This window comes from Mastacembelus armatus, chromosome 9 (assembly GCF_900324485.2).
Source record: "Mastacembelus armatus chromosome 9, fMasArm1.2, whole genome shotgun sequence".
Taxonomy (NCBI): Eukaryota; Metazoa; Chordata; class Actinopteri; order Synbranchiformes; family Mastacembelidae; genus Mastacembelus; species Mastacembelus armatus.
In genome coordinates, this window is record NC_046641.1 from 12002129 (window position 1) to 12023643 (window position 21515).

At 41.5% G+C, this 21515-nt stretch overlaps 1 protein-coding gene across 3 annotated transcripts; it reads right to left on the reverse strand.

Annotated features, from left to right (window-relative positions):
• Positions 1–101: 101 nt before the first annotated feature.
• On the reverse strand, positions 102–20613 carry homer1b (homer scaffold protein 1b). 3 transcript variants are annotated; one of them, XM_026322201.1, is made up of 9 exons: positions 20210–20613; positions 14749–14905; positions 12664–12795; positions 10250–10342; positions 8473–8621; positions 3462–3618; positions 3126–3236; positions 2911–2991; positions 102–2777 (listed from the first exon to the last, which is right to left on the reverse strand). In XM_026322201.1, exons 1-9 carry the CDS (start codon positions 20212–20214, stop codon positions 2586–2588), a joined length of 1077 nt encoding a protein of 358 aa, XP_026177986.1. In that variant the 5' UTR covers positions 20215–20613; the 3' UTR covers positions 102–2585. The 3 variants fall into 3 exon arrangements, with proteins under 3 accessions (XP_026177986.1, XP_026177985.1, XP_026177988.1); XM_026322200.1 differs by lacking the exon at positions 20210–20613 and having other exon boundaries at positions 14749–15257; XM_026322203.1 differs by lacking the exons at positions 102–2777; positions 2911–2991; positions 3126–3236; positions 3462–3618; positions 20210–20613 and adding an exon at positions 7087–8193 and having other exon boundaries at positions 14749–15257.
• Positions 20614–21515: the final 902 nt, after the last annotated feature.

A 21515-nucleotide genomic window follows, 5' to 3' on the forward strand; every position in this document is an offset into this window, starting at 1 on the left:
GTGTGTTTCATTGTTCAATATTTAGGTTAATATTGTGTTTTTAATAAAAATATAACCAAAAAAAAAAAAAAACAGAACAAAAGCGATTTGCACACACTGAATTCTGCAATCACTGTATTTATATATAAAACATAGCATTTTTCACAGAGGTGTGTTCTCAGCCTAGTAGAGCTATCTTTGTTTGAATTCAACAAAGGACTTGGTTTGGCTTAAGCACCAACAGGTATGTGTCCTGATCATTTTCACCAGCATTTGGTAAATCCTTTCACCTGCAAACACAGACGTATCATCAATCTATGGACATCTTAGCCTGAGGTACCTCTTTAATATCATTAGTTCAAAATTACTTTAAATAGTCAAAAATATTGCCAGTCTTCTCATACCTCTAAATACAACAATAATACCTACATTTAAATACCATAAGTTACAAAACAGGAGAATGAAAAGGTTCTTATCCACTACTGTACAAAGGCATTCATTAACAATAGCATTAATATTAAGGTTTTACATCTCTGTCATTGGACTGTCAAAGTTAAACCAGAAAGAAAAAAAAAGGGTAACATTTCCCTTTACATGTGTCTTATTACAGTGTATTAACCAGTGTAACTATAATATTTTGAGTGCAGAATTATACTGTGTGTAATTTAAAAATCTCTTAGTTATATAACAGTTACAAGGGTGTAATAACACAGTGCAAACAGAGTGTTGAATTGGAAGGTGAGATATGCAGCATTTATTGAGACTATATAGCTTTTTAAAAGCTTTGTGATTTCAAAGGAAACTATTTTTTTGGATTTTACCAGTACAGAAGCTGGTATATTTTGGTACAGAACATGTAGGACTGTGTGTTTACATTGTGTTGTTACACATTATACATACATACTACAGACTAGATACTCTATACACTAACTAAGCAATAGTTTTCCAAGGGTTAATACACAACAATAAGCCACTGCAGGGTGTTACTGCATTGGAGTTATCCATCCATTCATTTACAATGTCATCAAGTGTAGAAAGTTTCCTTATACAGTTCTACAATTATATCATCAGTGTTATATCCTGTGTAAAAAAAAAAAAAAAGAAGAAGAATAGAAACTGAGTACAGTTCTGTATTCACCCTTATGGAGTGAAAATCTGTGGCCAGTTGCACTCAGGATGGAAATTTATGAGCACGTAGATGACTCTCTAAAAGCCCTTCATGATGCACTACTTCAACTACACGGGGCTGCCACACAGGTTCGCGGTCAACAGTAGTACACTTTCTGTCGGACGGGGGGGATTGGCTAAGTTGCATTTGACCTATCTGCATGAGTCCACTGAGTAGGATACCTGATAGAGAGAGGTGTCGTATAGAGCCTGTCTGGTATTGCTCAGTGTGTGTTTGTGTGCATGTGTGTGTAGGCCTTGATGTTCAAAAAAAAAAAAAAAACAGGGGCTTTCTGTCACAGCACAAAACACACACATATTATGTACAAACATGTCCATTTATGTGTGCTTTAAAGGCACACGTTATGTGGAAGGGCAGGCCTTGTTCAGAAACACACACCACACTGAGTTTGGCAGGAAGACAGGTCAGCTGTCTGTGATGGTGGAAGCAATCTGGATACAGGAGTTCTCATGTCAAACCTAACACGGGCACAGACCCTCTAAAAATGTTGTGTGGCATGAACAATGCCTTTGGAAGAGTCAATATACATCTTTCATGAAGGATTTTAAATAGGCTGTGGATAAATAGGCCTAGCAGTCTTATATTTTTGCTCAAGAAGTAAACCAAACTCAGTTTCCCAGAAGCCTTATGTGTCCAGGCTAGGGAGCAGCACTGATGTCACTCCAGGCCAACAGGCAGGACTGACTGGTGTAGTGAGAGCCATCCTTTAAGTGTGTTTCCAGTGACACTCTGCTGGCAGCCCAAACTCAAACATGGGACTCTGTTCCTCTGTTCACTACTTCTCTGTACAGTAAGTCACTTTGGATCAAAACATCTGCTAGTTAGAGGATAATATTTTGGAGGGATTTGGCAGCTTTGGCGCAGAGTCTTAACAGCAATTAATACCACATGACTTTAAACATTCTCCTTGGGGGCGGGGGGCAGTTTAGATACGGAAAAAAAGGGGTATGTATGTGTGTGATGCTGAAAGTTGAGCTGCAGCTCTCGCAGTCAAACAGCAGATGGCACTGAGGCACAGTTCTCAAGTTAACCCTTTGTGAGTTGTTCTGTGTGGGTGGAGTGGGGGGGCAGTTGCAGCGTGCCAAGTGGGCATCTCTACGACTGGAGGGATCAATTCAACCGAGGTTACACCCACACCAGCCAATCAGAAGGCAAGATGAGGTAGTCCCTGTGTTGTCTTGAATTACAGGAGTGCCTGCGGTTGGTTGGAGCTCAATGTCTGCAGGGTAAAAACAGGGAATTAGCTGCCCTTTTTGAACAAAATTAGAACTAGGGCAGTGAAGTGTCTTGGTTTTAATGTGTGTAGGGTGTAGCAGGAAGGTGTGGTGTGGTGGGTAGGATTGGTGTGGGTCAGTTAGGGCCGTCAGGGTGTAACTTATCATATGGCTCTGTCAGTGAAGATGAGTGAACTCCGACTCTAGCTGGCCTCCTCAATGAGCCGAGCCAAGGTGTCTCTGAGCTCCGTCAGCTCAAAGATCTTGCCGTCCAGTAGCTCCAGCAGTGTCCGCAGGCTCTTTCTGAAATTCTCTTGTTCCTCCTGGTTCTCCTCCAGCCGCTGCTCTGCACCCGCCAGCTGCTCCTCAAGCACCCGACTGCGTAGTTCCGTCTCCTGGAGAAAGGGAGACAGCATTGTTGGCATATTTATGTTAATGTGTGGACAATAGCTGCTCTTTTTTCGGATATATGACACAGTATTAGACAAAACTGCTGTTCCGGGAGTTAAGCGGCCTTCTTTCACTCACCTCAAGTTTCTGGGTAAGTGTGTCCTTCTGCTCCATAAGGTCATTCATGTTTTCCAATTCTTCTTTCAACTTTTCCATTTCCTGTTAGATATAAGAACAGAAAAAAGCCTGTTTTGTAACATGAACCTAGGGTATAGCAGTCATTATATGTCAAGGCAAATTATTCCTCTTACTCTCTCACAGCCATACACACACACACACACACACACACACACCTCTTCTTTATCCCTCAGTGTAGCCTCCAGTTCCTCTATGGTTTGATTTAGCTCAGTTTTCTGGGATTTGATCACTGGGGTTTGGTTGCTCTGGCACTCGAGCTCCGTCACCTAAAAGGAACAAAATGGACATTGTGATTCAGACCCATGGATAAAAGAGAAACCTAATCTGAACTTAGCTTTTATTCACAGACAGTGTCTTTTCACTCAACCCCATGCTTACATTTGTTCTTGTTTCCATTCCCTTGGCTTCACACTATCCTTTCCAAATGATGACACCTATTTGAGTGAATTAGATCTAAACACAGGCAAGCATTTCTCTGTCCCTGCCCTCACCCGCTTGTGTAGTCTCTCGGCCTCCTCTTGGTAGGCAGCCAGTTGTTGTTTCCACTGTTTGACGTTGGCTGTGGACTCCAGCAGGGCTGCCGTTAGCTTGGCATTGTTCCCCTTTAGTGCCTCCAGCTCAGCCTCCCAGTGTTTTGTCATGGCAGGGCTGCAGAACACAGGAACATGTCAGTTCCAGCATTCAAAGGTGATAAGTGCTCATGCTTTCAACTTGGATGTGAGATCGGTTTATATAACTCATCATCTGTGGTCTAAAAGTGCAAGATTAAGTTGTGACTGTGAAAATGTGTGTTTAACAAGTAGACCGCACAAATGACACTATCAGAACCATTATTGTCTGTCCACAGAAAGTAATCCCTCTTTGCAGATCATGAGGCACTGTCTGCACTGACACTTTGGAGATGAAGAACAGGATCCTGAGATCTGGGCCTGTGCATATATGCATCCTAACTTTTTTGCCTAAGGCAGCTTGGGTCCTTAGGTGTCTGCAGGAAGATGCTGCATGTTTTACCAAATTACCTGTGGTAGCAAGTGTGCTGTTTGATGCTGCAGTCAGCTGGGCAGGGAGCATAAAGCAGAAGGATGCAGTGTGGCTATCTTATCTTATCTGTTCATCCACGCTCCAGCACTAAAAGCTTAAAAGGGTGCGGTGGGCACTCAGACTGGAGGTCGGCATGACCAGGTCTGCCACATGAGCTGTAATCTGAGATTATATCCTCAGACTGACTGGAGCCTAATCTGGTCCAGCTACTCACAGACGAGACAGGGAGAGGAGAGCTAAGGTCCTAAGGAGAGCTAAGGAGAGCTAAGAGCTAAGAGGAGAAAAAAGTGACTGAGATTGAATTTCATGATGGGAAGGGATGTGTGGGAGAAAAAAACTGATGGAAAAACATATACAAGGCATAGGCTGTGAAGTTGATAGTTTAGAGCTGAAGTATAATATTACATATATGTTTGAATTAAGCTTTCTGGGGGGAATGCTTCCGCTGTAGAAATAACCACTGCAGGCATTTATTTAAGATTTACATAACGGCCAAACCATTTCTCACATCACGTCTTACTTGGGTGGGAGAGTGTATGACCGACCTAAACGTTGTCGAGTACTGACATCAAGTCAAGTACCTTTGAAAAAAGAAACTCCTACTCCCACATACCTCACAGTAATTCCTCACAGTGGCGGAAACACATACTCAGGCAAACACAAAAGGAAGATTAGCTCCCTCAAGGACCAATGAGCATCTGTGTATGACCAATAACTATGTCGTTTCAGGTTTTGTTGCACCCCCTCATGACACACACACATACAGTATATGCTCAGACACTGCAGCATTACTCTACTATGCCATAACAGCAACTCTATGAAGTGTAAAAGAGAGAAAGCCCAGATCTAATTCACTCAGGGCTCCCACGGCACCTTCAGTTCTTACACAACAGCCACCCCCACCGTGAGTGCAAGTGTGTCTACGTGTGTGACGCATAAGAGGGAGATGACACTTCATCCCACACATGCACATACCAACCACACACACATACACACATGGAGCGATGCTGTCACCAAAGCACACAGCCCTGCCAATGTATAAACCCCACACACCAGCTCGGAGAGCCGGGAGAGCAGGCGAGACGTCAAGATGTGAAGCTGGAGACAGACGGAGGAAGCAAGGGAGAGCGACGGATGGAGAATTAGAAGAGAAAATTCAGAGCAAGATGTTTAGACACTGGTGTTCACCTTCACAAAAGGAGTCTGGCTGAAAGGTTTCAGGAGTGCACACTTCAGAACAGAAGAGCAGAGCTGAAGGTCTGAGACACCTGCAGGGTAAGTTAGCTGAGGCTGTGTCACTGAACTGCTGCTTGTAGAAATGATGTGATCATGTCTTAAATTATTATTATATTATATTTTTTGTATCAGATTCAAATTGTTTTGATTTAAATACATTTTCTAATTTCAAAATCCTAAATTTTAAAATTCTGTGCATGATGCAGAAAATGCATTAGTGTTAGAGAGTTAATTTTTATTTGTCATAATCTGTTTATTGTGAACAATGTTCAGCACCTTAAATAGAACGTGCCATGACAGGAGACAGATTTTCTGGGACGTTCATATTTTTTTCAGTGTATTTTATTTTTATTTAATTGATTAAACACTCTTTTTAACTTGAATCCTGTTTTTTTTTTTTTTTTTAAATGGGGATTTGGACATAACCTGTACAGATTGTTGATACACCATGACTCTTGAATAAAATATCAAAAATCTGTTTGGTGTTTTACTTCATAATGCCAAGTATAAAACTCTATTCCCTGGATCAATAAAGCTGCCAAACACAAAGAGAAAACTCAAAAGTTACAGGTGGTTTTTTTTACAGCCCTCTTGTGTTACTGCTGTGTCCTGACCACTCTGCATTGTCAGGTAGGTCCTTCCTCCTCACAGAGCCCTTCAAGAAGAAGAGAGGCAGCAGTTGCCATGGCAGCACCGAAGGAACAAAGGCACCCGTGGCACCCTTACATATGACATCTGCGTTCATACATGCCCACCACAAATCCACCCAGGGACGCCCACATCCTCCAGCACAGGAAAACCATTCACATACAGGCAGGCCCAACATAAGGTCTTCCCATATTCACAAAACCATTCAAAACCAGTCCAGTGCAGACTTGCCAACACGCCTACATCCTGCAACATATTACGTGCATATATAATCCAATCTTGCATACAGCTATGTCTCATCCTCCTTCCTCTTCATCTGCTCACTGCACCCACACATACCTGCCTACACAGCTCTGCAGCAGTGTGGTGTATATGCTATAAGGATAAGTGATCACCTGATTCCAGACGCATGGCAGAACGACAAACCAAACCATCACAAATGTCTGGTGCAAAGCTTCAGCAAACGCATGTTACAACGTGTGAGGTCAAATGTTTATGAAGTAGTGTACAAGCACACATTCAAAGAACTCAAGGATTTTTATTATTTTCTTTTGGCTAAAAAAATCAACTACAGGCTTACACACTGTTAAAACTGTTTGTCAGATAATACATTTTAAGTGGAGCCTGAGGCACCTGTGAGGCTAACAGAGCTGCTGTAAAGGGTCAGATGATGCCCACAGTAGATACTACACTCTAGTAACATATCCTTGAGAGAAGAGACAGAAAAGGAGAGGGTTATGTCAGAAAATATCTGGACAGTCCTTCCTTCCATCTACACTCTCTGCATATGCATTGGAGAAAATGCGAGACTGAGGCTGACTTCATACGGGCCACGCTTGCCATTGCAAATGCCGAGAGTCGACCCCAACTCCCACGCACACAGCATTAATAGACACGTCGGCAGCAAGGCTGCAGCAGGCAGTGGGTGTCCTCTCTACACCCCACTCTCACTGCACAGATCTGTGTAGCCTTACAGAGTTCATGATGTAGCATTAGGAATCTCTAAGCATTTGAGCTTGTCACAGCTTTACAGGCTTTAAGACGTTAATAAAACACCTATAGGTCTATCAAGAGATATTTAAAATGATGTTTAAATATCAAAAAAGGCTAACACCTAAAGTTAACCAAAAAAGAATGATAATACATTAAGCCATTGATTGACATCTTTAATTAATAGGAATCGCAGCCAGAGAAATAGTGAAAGTAGCACAAGTTACACAGATATTACCAATGATAAGACCTGTGTGTACAGTTGACTACAAGTGACATTCGATAACAGGACAGATCATTTCCTTGCCTGAGAAGAAAAAAACACTTCACTTGTGCAAATGACTGGAACCGATTGTCCGTGTCCTCCTGTTCAGTTCATTTATTGTAGTAAGTGTATGTGCAGTTGGTGGATGTTTAGGTATCAGTGACTCATGCACACAGTTTATACAATGCACCTCTCTTCCTGTCGTTCTCTCTTCCCAGTGTCTGACACACGCTCGCTGTGTCTGTCTTGCTCTTTCTCTGCCTCCCACTACCCACAGTGTGTTATATAAGTCTTACATAAACACTTCATCCACACCTTCTTGGTGATGAACCTCACAGACACACCTCTTCAGGAAGCCATTAAACACAACATATTTACATGGCACTTTGACCTCTTTATCTTACATAGTCCACCGTACGTGAACCAGCATTGACAATCACAAAGAATATGGATTTTCCACTTCAACATTTAGTCTACTAGCAGGACACAAGGTCAGGAGGAATGTATACAACAGTACTGGTGCATGCATAGGGGTGACACTGTCACATGCTCAGTAACGCATCAAACAACATAAAAGTCAAAAGATTAAAATTTGCATTTGAAAAGATATTATTGCATTGTAGAAGATAAACACAAAACTGTAATCATATTGTGTTTCCTTATGAAGCATGCTCAGATTCAACAAAATAACTAACTTAGATAATTCCTCATTCCTGAGAAACACTTGAAGTTACATCTTTTGCTGGTCCATGTTAAATAACTGTCACTGAAATTATTTTATATATTATATTTAAAAAATCCTGGAATTTCATTGCACCCATATTTCTCCTTAGTGGAGTTTTGGCACACTGTTACCTTATTGCAGTGCATCAGGTTTAGAAAAGAAGACCCTCCCTGTTGCTGACCTGCAATCAGGCTCTTACTTTTGAGAAGTTTGTGCCCGAATATTTTTTTGTTTTGCGTAGTTATGACGTTGCAGTAGTCAGGATGTGTAATGACATCCCTATCAGAAAGAGCAGACCCGACAAGTCTTAAACTGCTCCCTAGAGAGGAAAAACACAGGAGAGCAGCGGTGAATAGAAGGAGTTCACTACTATGCTGTCATGCAACATATACAGGTGCAAACAGATGGAAAGAAAGAGAGTGAAGATGCCAGGTGTATACTCCTGTGCCTCAGACAAACAGAAAAATAATCAGCAGAATTCATCCATTTTAGTGTTTGTGTGTTGATTTATGTAAAATATGGTCAACCGTAACGTTTGTTCTATAGCTCACATGGCGTAACACAGGTCAGTGATCACACCACGATGTTTAACACGTACCTGTGTGCGAAGGCCAGTGCATTCTGCGCGGGCTCTGGACGAGCATCTGAGTTTGGAGTCGTGTCACAAATTTCATCTGTGCCATTGATGTTTTCCATAGGTGGAGTCACCGGGGTGAGAGGTGACGAGAGCTCACCAGCTGGAGACTCCTACATGTGAAACAAAAATGATCAGCTAGACATCCAATAATCAGTAGCACATTACCGAAATATTTGAATCATTAATAATACACTGGACATGATTAGATGTGGCAGGGAACAAGTAATATTATAAAATGTGTAACAGTTAATCTCGATGGCATTTTTTTTTTACTAAAAATGGCAACAAGATAAAAACAAAAATCTTGTGAAAAATTTTGGATCATCTGAACCAAATAAGAGCTGACACGAAAACTGATGGTAGTGTGTGTGTTTGTGTGTGTAGATGGGGATGGTGGGAGTGTGACACAGGTAAAGTCCTTGTTGCTGTAGTGTTAAAAATCTGTGCATTTTAGCGAGCAGATCCACATGCTTATTAAATAGGTTACTATAGCGCCCGGGGAATTAGAGATTATCTTTATATCCCATACAACCACAGATTTATATAGGACACAAATAATTTAGCTGCTACACATACACAAAACAAAGCTATTAGGACTCAGGTCTTGGACACAATACAGTAACAAATAACACTGTCTGTACGTCTCTAAATGACAAGCAGGCAGTGAGAGATAAGAGGAAGATTATGGCTGCCATTACATTTTTCACTCCATATTCATTAGTATACCACTTGAAATCTGTTCAATATGCATTTCCACTGAGGTCTGGCCTATTGGGACCAGCATATGTTTCTCAGAATAACACTTCTCATGTATTTTTTTTTTTTATTACAGAGGAGAATTGATAGGATCTGGAGAAAAGAAAGAAAGCCAGCAGGCACGTGGAGCCTCATATCGGGAAGGCTGCAGCCTTTACACTTAGAACAATCCTCCCCGTTTCAGCACTGTAGTGCACTGGTGGCCAGTGCACATGAGGCCTGCAACCCCTGATGAGAGCGAAGCTGTCCACTTGGCTTCATTAAAAAGCATCCTCCCATGGGAAGCACAAGGTACTGTACCATTTCAGCGCATGTGGGCCCCAGCATTAATAGTACAAATAATAGAGCACAGTTCAGTGGGGGGGGGGGCTGCTCCCCTAGCCTCCATAATGAACAGACGAGGACATGAACCCTGTTAACAGCCTTTAGATTAAAGAACAGATTTCTCTGGGGATTCGTCTCTGAAACAATCTCATTTTCTCAGATGCAGTTACACATGCCCTAAAACACTCTATTATTGGATACCTCACTCAAACAAATAAGATATTTGTTCTCCAGTTTATCGTGAGTAATTTAGTACATTTACTAAATGACTGATTATAAAGTACAATTTTAAAGTAACTGCACTTGAGCATTTTAAAGATGATGGTTTTAACACACTGTTTTTATTTATTTACTAGGTGCTGTTTAGAAGAATTTACATTTAAAACACATAATAAACTTTTGACAGGTAAACCAGTATTTTTACTTTTAATGGGTCTATTGGTGCATTTTCTTTAATATAGTAACATATTTGCATCTCTTTTTTTCTTTATCAAATTCTTTCTGATTTTCTGAAATGTCTTCTATGCCTCATCTGATAATAATAAGGGAAAAATCACCAGCTGCTCATTAAACGCATCGTGTCTGTGACAGGAGGTTGAGACTGGACAGACAAAATAGTGAAGAGACAGGGTGACAGGACAGTGTTGGCTGAAAATACCTGCGAAGGAGATGTTGCCATCTCCATCTTTTCTTGACTCTTCTCTTTTGCAAGCCGTGCTGCTTCTTTGTACTCTGCAAACTTCTCTGCAAACTGGACACAGACAACAGCCATCAGCATGGACAGTAATTCATATATGCATCGCACACACACACACACACACACACACACACACACGCACACACGCACACACACACACACACACACACACACACACACACACACACACACACGTAGATAATTATGTAATAGGCCAACTGGAAAAGTGAAAGGAAAGACAGCGACGAGCTGTTTCCAGTAACAAGCCACAGGTTGAACTTAGAAAAGAAGGCACTTTCCCATAATGCCTTAGAAGAAACATGAGCTAACTAGGTCACCTTTGTAACACAGAAACACAAACACACACACACAGCAAAACACACAGTGTCATTGTGTTTTCCCTGTAGAGTTTTTTCAGAAGTTGCCAGTGGCTGAAGTTGATATCAGGGGTTATTTTTGTCAAGAGCAAAGATACATCCAGTGAGCCTGGAGCGGAAAGGTGATATCAACTGAGGGGGTTTGAGCAAATATAAACACTGGCACGCACACACAAGCACATATACCCGATGTCCAGATAGGGTGTGGTTCATCACTGACGCTACTTCCACAGTTTTACGGAGTAATTTAGTATACAGAGTACTGCAGAGGGCTGAGTGGTGAGGAAATCAAATTGACATCTGCTGAAATTGGTCTTGAATCTGCCATTAGTGAAGTTAAAATAAGTAACTCAATATCATTTCACTTCAGTGCAATATAATAGTTCTGGTACAGTGATCTAAATGCAGTAGTTCTCTGTGTAAGTGCTTCACAAAGTGTTGGCACTGCAGTAATCTCAGAAGTGAATCTGATTATTTTAACTTTAGACTGAAAAAATACTTCCAAATAACTCGTAGGTGTCTGTTAAAACTGCATATACACTGCACACTGATATAATCAGCCACAGTTCCTGTTAACAGTATAATTACCACCATTAATCAGTTAAACCAAAGATACTTTACATTGGCCAAGAAGTTGGTTTAAATTGAAGACTCTTTACAAATGGACATTTTTACTTTTGTTTATGTTTCTCTCTGGTTTGTGACAATGATTTTAAGTTGGCAATGAACTGAACCTAGCTACTTACATCCTATACTATTTACCGTTATGGTGCAGTGACTTGAAAACAAGCTATAGGTGTAAAGATCATAGTGTCACTAGGAAATTATCCCAGTCATAGAATAGGGAAATACTGAACTAAGAGTCCATTATGATGCATTACTGATTGCTCATTTACATCTGGGTATAACATCTGACTGTATATGCTGTTCTGCCTTCCAGCCACACAGTCAGACAAATATGACCATGGCCAGTAAGCAAGGATCAGTTGGTGACAAAGTGCTGCATTCAGGATCTTCAATTCTCCAGCAATTTAATGTTGCACTTTGAGGGGGCTGTGGGAAACATATTTTTTAAAAGGAATTGTTAAAATAAAGGCAGTAGAGATATCCTGAGTTGTTCCCTCATCCCTCAAAAATCAAGCCAAAAGTAGACGACCCTGTTAACAGCATCAGAGTTTATTCCGATCTGATTTCAGGATAGAAGACATCATACAGCTGTTTTAACAGGTCACTTCTCATGATGGATAAGCTTAACTAAACCAATGTAAACCCAGATGTAAAGTTGGTGGTCAGCCCTTTTAAACTCTGAAGCCAAAACCTTTCCAGAATTCCACACCTATGAACCATAACAGTACAGAACATTTAAAGAGAAAAGGGTTGGAAAAAGGGAGTTTGAGATATTAGCAATAGTTGCTGAGGCAGGAGAGAGAAAGCACAGACAGTCTTCAGGCCTTATGACAGTGTGTTATTAATGTCCAGGACAATATGAAACAAGAAATCTCCTTAATATCAGGTATTGTCATCTGCCTTTCTGACACAGAAAGTATGTACTGCAGAGTTTGGCCGTAATGTTGTTGTGTGTACGTCTGTGTGTGTGTGTGTGTGTGTGTGTGTGTGTGTGTGTGTGTGTGTGTGTGTGTGTGTGTGTGCGTGCGTGTGTGTGCTGTTCTGGCAGCAGGGAAGCTGTGAGCCTTCCTGGTTCACGACAGAGCTTAATCATACTGTAGAGGAGAAAAACCACCACCTACTCAGTAACACACACACACTCACAAACCACACATATACATAACTTTCACACACAGAGACACACACACACACACACACACACACACACACACACAAAAAGCCTCATTAGGTCCTGAAATACCGTCCTCTCTCAGGGACTGGGGGAGAAGAAAGAAAGAAAAGCCACCCTGTGGCTGATGCTTAAAGGTTGATAGTTGATGTGGATAGTGTGTGTTGGAGGGAGGAGGCTGTGGGGGTGGATGTGGGTGGTACCTTGGATAGATGATGCTCAGTGGAGAATCCCAGGCCATATACAGTGTTTGCTCGACTGTCCGCCCACTGGCCAAACTTCTGTGAGGTCTTTGTGAACGTCATGTTGGGACTGATGGTGCTGTTGATTATTGCCTGCAGGACAGACAATCCACTTAATGCATATTAGATTAACTTTATTATTGCGGTGTACGTAGTATGTGTGTGCAAGACAGGGTCAAATGGAAGGGCAGAAAGACTTTAAATCATTTTTGTATGTCTGAATGGAGATTATTTGCACAACAAAACAGGACTACAGGTGAAAATACCAATAAAACTATTCTGCTTCTACTGTATCTGAAAGTATGTAAAACACTGTTCCACAAATTAAAAGCAAAAATGTCACTATTTCTTAAGCATGCCAAACATTTTTTGCTTATAGTTTCTTAAATATCTTTGAGTTTCATGTCACATCTTGGCCAAAGCAGGCTTTTTGAAAACGTCACCCTCTGGTGAGAATTTTACACATTTGTCTGACATTTGTGGAGAAAATGACATGATAGTTTTTTTTTCAATGACAGATGATTATTTTCACTATCAATTTGATAACTGTAATAGCATCGTTTCTGTATGTGTTTGTATGTACAGTGCATGTGAGAGATGGGAAGGATGAGATAATAGTGTATTATTATAGTACATTATCTTCTAGCAGTGCACACCCACCAATACAAAAACATTAATGCACAAATAGCTATGGAGATGCTAACTTTGGCTTTGATAGCCCTCGGTCACCGATACAGCGGCCCAGCATTAGTAACAGTGAATATTCACATGATGAAAACACACAAATAGAAGGATGGCAAAGATGCAGAGTGGCAGAGCTTTTCGTTAAAGAGCATCAGGGAAATACATCACTGCGCTGGTTGTCAAGTTTTTTCATTGCCATAAACATGGTGAGTTTATTTTGAGTCAATCCCACATACACCATCCTACTGAGGTAAACAATAAATAGAGCTCCAAATCTGCCACTGAATGTAGTGCCCAACAAATCAAACTACAATGTACAGTAATAGTGAATAGGAATCAATGGGCTCAGGCAAAACAACCACGGTTGTGAAAATTAATGAGAAATTAACACATTTTAGGTTTTTTATCCTTTCAGGAGATTTGCTGGTAAGACAAAATAGATCAAACTTATCAAGCCCTATGCTGTCATGTACACAAGAACAAAACAGAAGACTACCTCTAAATCCTCTATATTTTATCTTTGTTTAAGAACAACTACTGGAGAACAAATTAATAGCTGATCAATTATGAATGTTGTGTAATAGCTGACATTCTGGCTGGCATCAATACGTAATGATGAGTTAGAGAAGGGTAGTAGTGACTGAATATGTGTGTTACACAAGAATTGAATTTAGTGATCAACTATCCCAGGCCTCACACACACTACATGCAGAAACTGGCAACCTGTTTTTTTTCCCTCCGATTTTTCCAATCTTCACATTCAACTGGTTTCAAATATGCTTTCCTGTCTTTACCACTCCTGTCATTTCTTTTACCACACATTGTTCTCACTCTGTCATCTGGTTTTTTCATTTAACTTCATCCCTCCTATCTCCATAACTGGAAAGGAGTGTTTATATATGTGACTGGTCTGTCCCTATTAAAAACTCTCCTCTGACTTTAGTCATGCTGAGCTCCTCCTCGATCACACCTAGCCCAGCAGAAATATCCCTCCTGGGTGTCTATAGCAAAAGTATTCTCACATAGACTCTGAGGTGCAGACAGACACATACAGACGTGCACTCACAAATGCAGTAGTTATATGCACAAACACAAGTTTGCACATTAGATTCCAGTGCAGAGTTTATTAACACCTTATTAACTTATTAACACCATTAACACTCGATCACTAGATCACAGTGCCACTAAAATCCCCTGGAAGGCTGTTTGATGTGTGATGAGGGGATTATACAATAACATCTGGAACATCTTAACAAAACCATGTTTGTTGGCAAAATGTGTGCAGTATGAGAGGTATAACAAAAATCTGTGTGTGTGAAAATGTGTAACATGTACAGTTAACAATTCAAACTAAATGCTCACCTTGGTGCCATCCAGGCTAATGATGCGGTAGACATTGCGTGTGCTGTCGTAGAAGTAGGAGACGGTGACTGCATGCTTGCTGGTGGGCAGCCAGTTCTTCTTGGTGTTTGGGTCAATCTGGAAGACGTGGGCCCGCGTGCTGTAGATGGGCTGCTCCCTGAAGGGGACAAAGAAGAAGTGGTGAACTTCTTTGTGCCGCAACACCAATGTCTCACCAAATCCAGCGCCAGCATCGAAACTCCTGTCCACTGGGGAGTCAGATCTCCCTGGCAACCGAATGACCAAATCGCCACTCTCCATGGTCACACCACAGAAAGAAAGCCAAGTAGAGGGGACAGTGAGTTTATACTCACTGTCTTGTAGAACATGGAGCTAACTGAATGTTCAAACTATGACATACACATTATGTCTACACCTCCTCTCACGTTATCGTTCCCTTTACACACTAAATGCATGCAGCTATGCAACAGAAACTCTCTTGGTCTAAGGCCGTGCTGCCTCTCCCTGCTCTGATATGGGAATGTCTGCAGCACTGAGCAAGGGTCACACAGGAGAGCAAGGGGGGAAAAGGAGAGGGTTTAAGGCTAAATATAGACAGTAAGCCATGGTTAACGAACATAGACCCACCCCACAGAGTTGAAGTGTCCACATAAACACATTCATACCAAATAAACATACTCACACTGACATAAACAATGATAAAATTATAAATCTGCATTTATGTATGTGGATTTGTGCCCATGTAACTTAGAACAGTAGATGCACTGCACTCCATGATGGGTTCAGTTGTGATGGTTTAATTCTTTATTGACCTCTGTGTGACACTCAAAACACAGTTTAGATTCACCCCTATTGGTGTTGGGGATTATATAGGAGGCGTCTTTGTTTTTTGGCCAACTATTCACCCATCACTCGTGCACCACATTCAGATTATGTTCATTTATCCCTCACTCCTTGGAGTGCTCTTACAATGCCCTCATATATGCCAGCATTGTTGGGACTTCTTGGGTAATATCTATAGTCACTACACACACACACACCCAAAGCGCAGGGTGCAGAGGGAGATATTCTGGGCTGGCAGTGCTGGCAGAGCGGGAGATAGCGAAGTGCTTACACTGCACTGAGGGGGTGATGGGGGACATCAAAGGCTTGCTGTATAAATGAATATTAAAATTCAGCAGCAGCACCCCTCCTGTGTGTGATTAGCCAAGACTTGGAAAGAAAGAAAAACATGGAGACAGGGAGGGTGAGAGAAGAGTGAAGTTCAACAGAAGGAAAGAGAACGATGGGAGTATTGGAAGTCAGAGAGTGAATCTGGGATGATTAATGCCGTTCCACAAAGCTGCTTGTGAAGTGCTGTGTGCGAATTATCATAATCATCGACAGCAGTGTAAGTGGCGGAACTGTGAGTCATTTCAACTCTCTCCCGGCACACATCACACAACCACGGCCTGGCCGTATGATCTGTGCAATAGCTGCTTGGCAACTGGTATCATTTTTCATTGCATAATTTGATCGAGCTGTGGCAAATTTTGCGCTTCTTGTTGCTTGATTGTGTGCCTACCAAACACAGCAGCGTTCCTGCGCTTTGATTTTTACATGAATGTCTTTGCCAAAGAGTTTTGTTCCAAAATGACACCCACCAGTTGTCAAAAAAAAGCATTACCTACTCCTACAAGAGAACTTTTAAACAACAAGTAGATGATGGACTGTGAATTAACTTGAATGCTGCTTTTTTGCAAAATATGAATAAAATGATTCTGTATATACATTCTCCTTCCTTAAAATCCAATATATTTGTACTATGAAATGCATCACATGTATCATGCTTGCTTTTTTTTGTTACAGAGATTCTCCTCTGAACCAGTAGGCTAACAGTGTTTGTGGCTATGGGACTGTGCAGAGGTTAAGTCAGAACACGCGGATCCTCTCACAGACCAGCAATGGCTGCATGGCGGATACGCAGATTCAGCAACAGGGAGAAAGACAGCGTGACAGCAGGATGCCTAAAGATCTGTCTATCTTCCATTATTTCATGAAAAAAGTGCAAACAAGAGTGTGAATGTGGCAAACAAAAGCTGCCCACACTGCTATAGGACTGGGAACATGGTCAGAGGAAATGAAAGAGGAAAAAAGTGTAAGGAAGGGGATAGTGTCATTGGGATGCGAATAAGTGATAAAGGAGAAAGTGTGGAGGAGGAAGATGATGAAGAGGAGGAGGTGTTTAGCATGCAGAGCATACTGCATGACACAAGGGCAGGTGATGGAACGTGAATGTTAAAACAGAGAGAGAAGGCAGGCAGAATGAGGGAGGGAAGGAGGGAGGGAGAGTGATGAAACGAGAGAGGAAGGGAGGGATGAGGAGAACATGGAGGAGGTGATGGATATAGGAGAGGATAGAGCACTGATGAATCCACCCATCTTCTAGGAGAAAATGATGGAGGGAGTGGGAAGCTTTAAACTGCACTAGTGGTATAAACAATTACATGAACTATGACTGTGTGATTCTCAAACCTCAACTTTCACAAATGCAAAAAGAGCTTTTAAGGTGTCAAACAAATACATGAGTAGGTTGTGTGAGACACTTACTGACTTTTGTAGGAGGATAATGATGATGATAATGATGGATGGATGGGGCCATATTAAAAAAAATAATTATTATATATATATATATATATATATAATAATTCAGTACCCTTTCATATACTAGTCAAATATAACATCCATATTATTATTATTATTATACTATTATTTGACTAGTCAAATAATACTAGTATATAGTATAATATCCATATATATATATATATATATGGATGTTAAACTCTTATTTAACTAGTATATGAAAGGGTACTGAATTATTTTTGTTATTATTATTAGTTCTGTGGTAGCATGTAGTGTTTTTAAGGAGTGAGTGTGAGTGTGTGAGGTTGTTTGTCTCTATGTGGCCCTGTGATGGACTGGTGACCTGTCCAGGTTGTACCCCTGTCTTTCACCCAAAGAGAGCTGGGATAGGCTCCAGCTGATCCCTGTGAACCCTAAACAGGAATAAGTGGGTATAGATAATGGATGGACGGATGAATGGATGGATGGATGGATGGATGGATGGATGATACAAAGCAGATTTTAAAATGGTTTATTTTTTACAGTAAACCTTTAAATTCAAGATTTATTTTGCATTTATGTAACAAGAAGGAAGAACAGAAAGTAGAGCCATTGTAGGTGGATTGTTATAGGAACTGTCTGCTTTGTGTTGTGCATTGAAGGGTCAGTACAGTTATTTAAAAAATGGAGTTGTCAGCAAAGTGACAGTCATTAAAAATAACTTTTAAAAATGTTCTCAAGATTTGTCAAATTTTAAAAAATAAAACTTCATTGGATGCTTGTAGTTCTTTAATTATGGTGAACATATCTTTTGAAATATGTTTGGTTATCGCACCTCACCTGTACACATTATTTAGGTATTGATCTGTGAACACCAAACCAATGTTTAGGACATGTCACATCAAAACACAAACACACACACATCATTTTATGCTACAAAAGGCTGCATTTTATTTTCTACTTCATTGTGTCCCCTTTAACTATGTAGCTGCCCCTCAAACGAACACTGAACCTGAAGTGTAATGAAAGAGTCCATCTCAGGAGAGGTCACCTTCCCTTTACACCACCACCTCCACCCTTCCTCTCTCTAGGAGTTGCCTGTGTTTCCAGAGTTTTTCATTAATTCAATAGAGTAGAGCTTGAAGGCGAGTGGATCTTATTTAAAGCAGAGAGAAGTCATTAAACGAGAGCGCTCCCTGTTGCTCCATCTACTGGGAGCAGCTTGGATGACCTGAGATGTGCCTGCCTGTAAACACACACTCACTCTCTGTCTCACACCCACACAAACGCACAAAGACAAGTAGAGAAGCTGAGTCCATCTGTGCATCGATTGTATTTTCCTGAGGAAGTGAGAGCGCAACAGAGAGTGTTGATAGGCATCTCCAGTTCTCGTCCAACATTAATGTTCTCCCCTCTGCCATTACCATTACAGCTGTGAGAGGTTTGGTATTGAGCCACAAGGCCGGAAGTGAAATATGACTCTATCTGTATGTGCCATTACTGCTAGACAGGCAGCCAGACAACAGATCTGCCCCCATGTACAAGTTCAGCTTCGTCCGCACCTGTATATATTCAGACTATGATAAAGTTTCTGTATTCAGCATAGTGCTTTGAATCACAGTTTACAATTTATTCTACTGTGGATCAACTGAGTCACTGAGTCAGTTGCATAACAGCAACTTAGTCACCAGTATGGCAGAGTCCAGTGGTGAGCCGAAGCTGAGTGGGAGACCGTTGAATGATGTGCTGCCCACACTGTAGGAGGGTAGAGTGGGCTCCTGGGAAGTCTCCAATGTATTGTAAATAGTTAATGCAGGAGTTTTGGCTGATGCGTTGAAATTGCACCATGTCTGTGCCATATTGTTAACCTCCTGCTGTGCAATTAATCACAATGAGCTGTGGGAGACAGCTGTTAATGAACGGCAGGCTTACTGGGGGAAATGGACCGCTGAGCTCTGGGTTAGGGTACATGCAAATGAGCAGTGCTTGCACACCAGGCGTATATTTGACTGATGGGTGAAGATGTGTAAGGTAGCGGTCACTGTGCTGCCACAGAGACAGGGAGCCACTTCCTGTCGTCAGAGTCTTGTGCAGCATTGACAGTCCCCTGCGTCTGACATTGTACTGTTCCCAAATCTTTTCTACAGCAGGACAGGAACATCAGACCAAAGCTTTTAGTTTGAGAAGAAATATCTTTAGAAATTCTTTCAATTCTTTCTTTCAGAATTACATAACTGTCTATAATGTAGGTGGGGAGTAAACAGTTGGACAGATACCTAGAGCACTCATCTCCTCACTCAGCTCATCATTCTTATTCACTCTGTCATTGTTTTAGGACAGAAATAAGGAATTAGGGACTAGTAAAGAATTTAAACTTTGCTTCATTTGTGTGAGCACACCACATAACAATATAGGCTACATACATATAAGGACCCCTGGTAGTCCCACTCTGGGGGCCATTGATTCACATTCACCCCCTATTTTGATCCTAAAAGTTTAATGATTGGGGCAACTTCTCCATCAGCATTTGTGTGCCGAGATGTTGGGCCTAAAGTAGATATACCTTTCTGATGCTCAAAAGAAGAGAAAAAGAAGAAGACAGACATAAGGTGCTTTATGGCTCCGAATATTTTTTCTTAGTGTGCAGCAAATCAAGGCCGTGAGGAGATCAGTGTCAGCCTACCTGAACTATTCCTCTACCATCGTCATGTAAGACAGATGCAAACATAAACCGGCTCATTATTTTGGTATGTGCGCTGTGGTTTCCATGGCAGGGAAGTTCAGACCCTGTGAGGCAGACGCAGCTGATATGAATACAGAAAGGAGGGAAAGGGAACTGTAGGATAATAATCACACTTACCCCATTGTTGTGGCTGAAATGAAAGGCGACACCTGATCACTGATCCTTTTTCACTGGCAATAAAAAACGAATCTCTGGGATTGGCTGCTGCGTATGAAGGTCTTCTCTCTACACGACAGCCTTTCTTCTATCACCGTCGGCGCGTCTGCAGGAATTTGATGACAACTGCTCCATTTCACTCCGCTGTCACCGCATCAATTCACGCATACATGTCGCTCTGCACATGGCACGGAAATCAGATCTTCTTCTCCAGTACTGGCGCTGAGCGTTTGGTGATGAAGCTGCAGCAGCAGCAGTAGCAGCAGTAGCAGCGGTGTCGGCTCAGGGGGAGAAGCAGCACAGGGTCCAGCGGAGATTCGGCAGGCGCCCTGCTGCTGTCGTGTAAATTACAGATCCTGGCTGGAAGGGTGGAGAAGCCCTGCTGCCTGAACTGGGAAAGACAACCCTCATTTAGCCAGTAGATAACACACAGCATCACACTATCCACCCGCGTCTCTCTCTCCCTCTCTCTCTCTCATTACCATAGGCTCACGGGCTACACCCCCACTCTTTCGCCCAGACTATATTGCTATTCCACACATTCAGTATTATCAGTGCATTTCTATAATAAAGCTGATGGAGCTCTTGGATTAAACCTAATGTAATCTCTTGTCCTACTACACCATCATTTTATTCCCTTTTATTTTCTCACTAATTCACGAGAGAAACTCCTGCTCTCCTCATCAATGCTGGTACGATGCAGAGTTGTTTTCGCATATGACATGTCCTGTACTTTCTAATTCAATGTGTGCTTTATTGATCTAAGCCTATATCCACTATGTGCACCCCACCCCCAAACCGCTGCACATCTGGTTGACGCGTCCCTCCTACCCAGATCGCTGCCCGTATTGAACTGCCTACGTCACGACACCGGCCTCCGCAGTGACGTCACTCGGTGCTCAAGGGACTAATGCCGTTTGATGCTTTGTTGATTCACGATTGTTGGGAAGTTTTCACCACGAGCTTCGAAAACATGTTATTCCAATACATCATTTCCATTTATAACACATACATTTTCAGTGAGTAAACCTGTTCATGCTGCGATTATTTGTCTTTGGCATCATGAAAACGAAAAGACACAGTAGACATATATAGAGAGACTGAGATATGAGCCATTTCAAACTACAACTTGTGCATGTTACTTGTCATGTGTGGTTTAGATTTTTTTTAATGAAAGTTTCTACTGAAGCCAGCAAAAAGGATTTAGGAACTAATTCTGAACCATGTGGGTGTAAAATACCCTTTTACAAAACTCAGAAAAGTCAAA

Coding starts and splice junctions, on each gene's coding strand:
- homer1b (XM_026322200.1), bottom strand. CDS start 15,048: ATGGAGAGTGGCGATTTGGTCATTCGGTTGCCAGGGAGATCTGACTCC. Junction 12,796..14,748: donor TTAGCCTGGATGGCACCAAG/GTGAGCATTTAG, acceptor TCTGTCCTGCAG/GCAATAATCAACAGCACCAT. Junction 8,622..10,249: donor TGGCAACATCTCCTTCGCAG/GTATTTTCAGCC, acceptor TTTCACATGTAG/GAGTCTCCAGCTGGTGAGCT.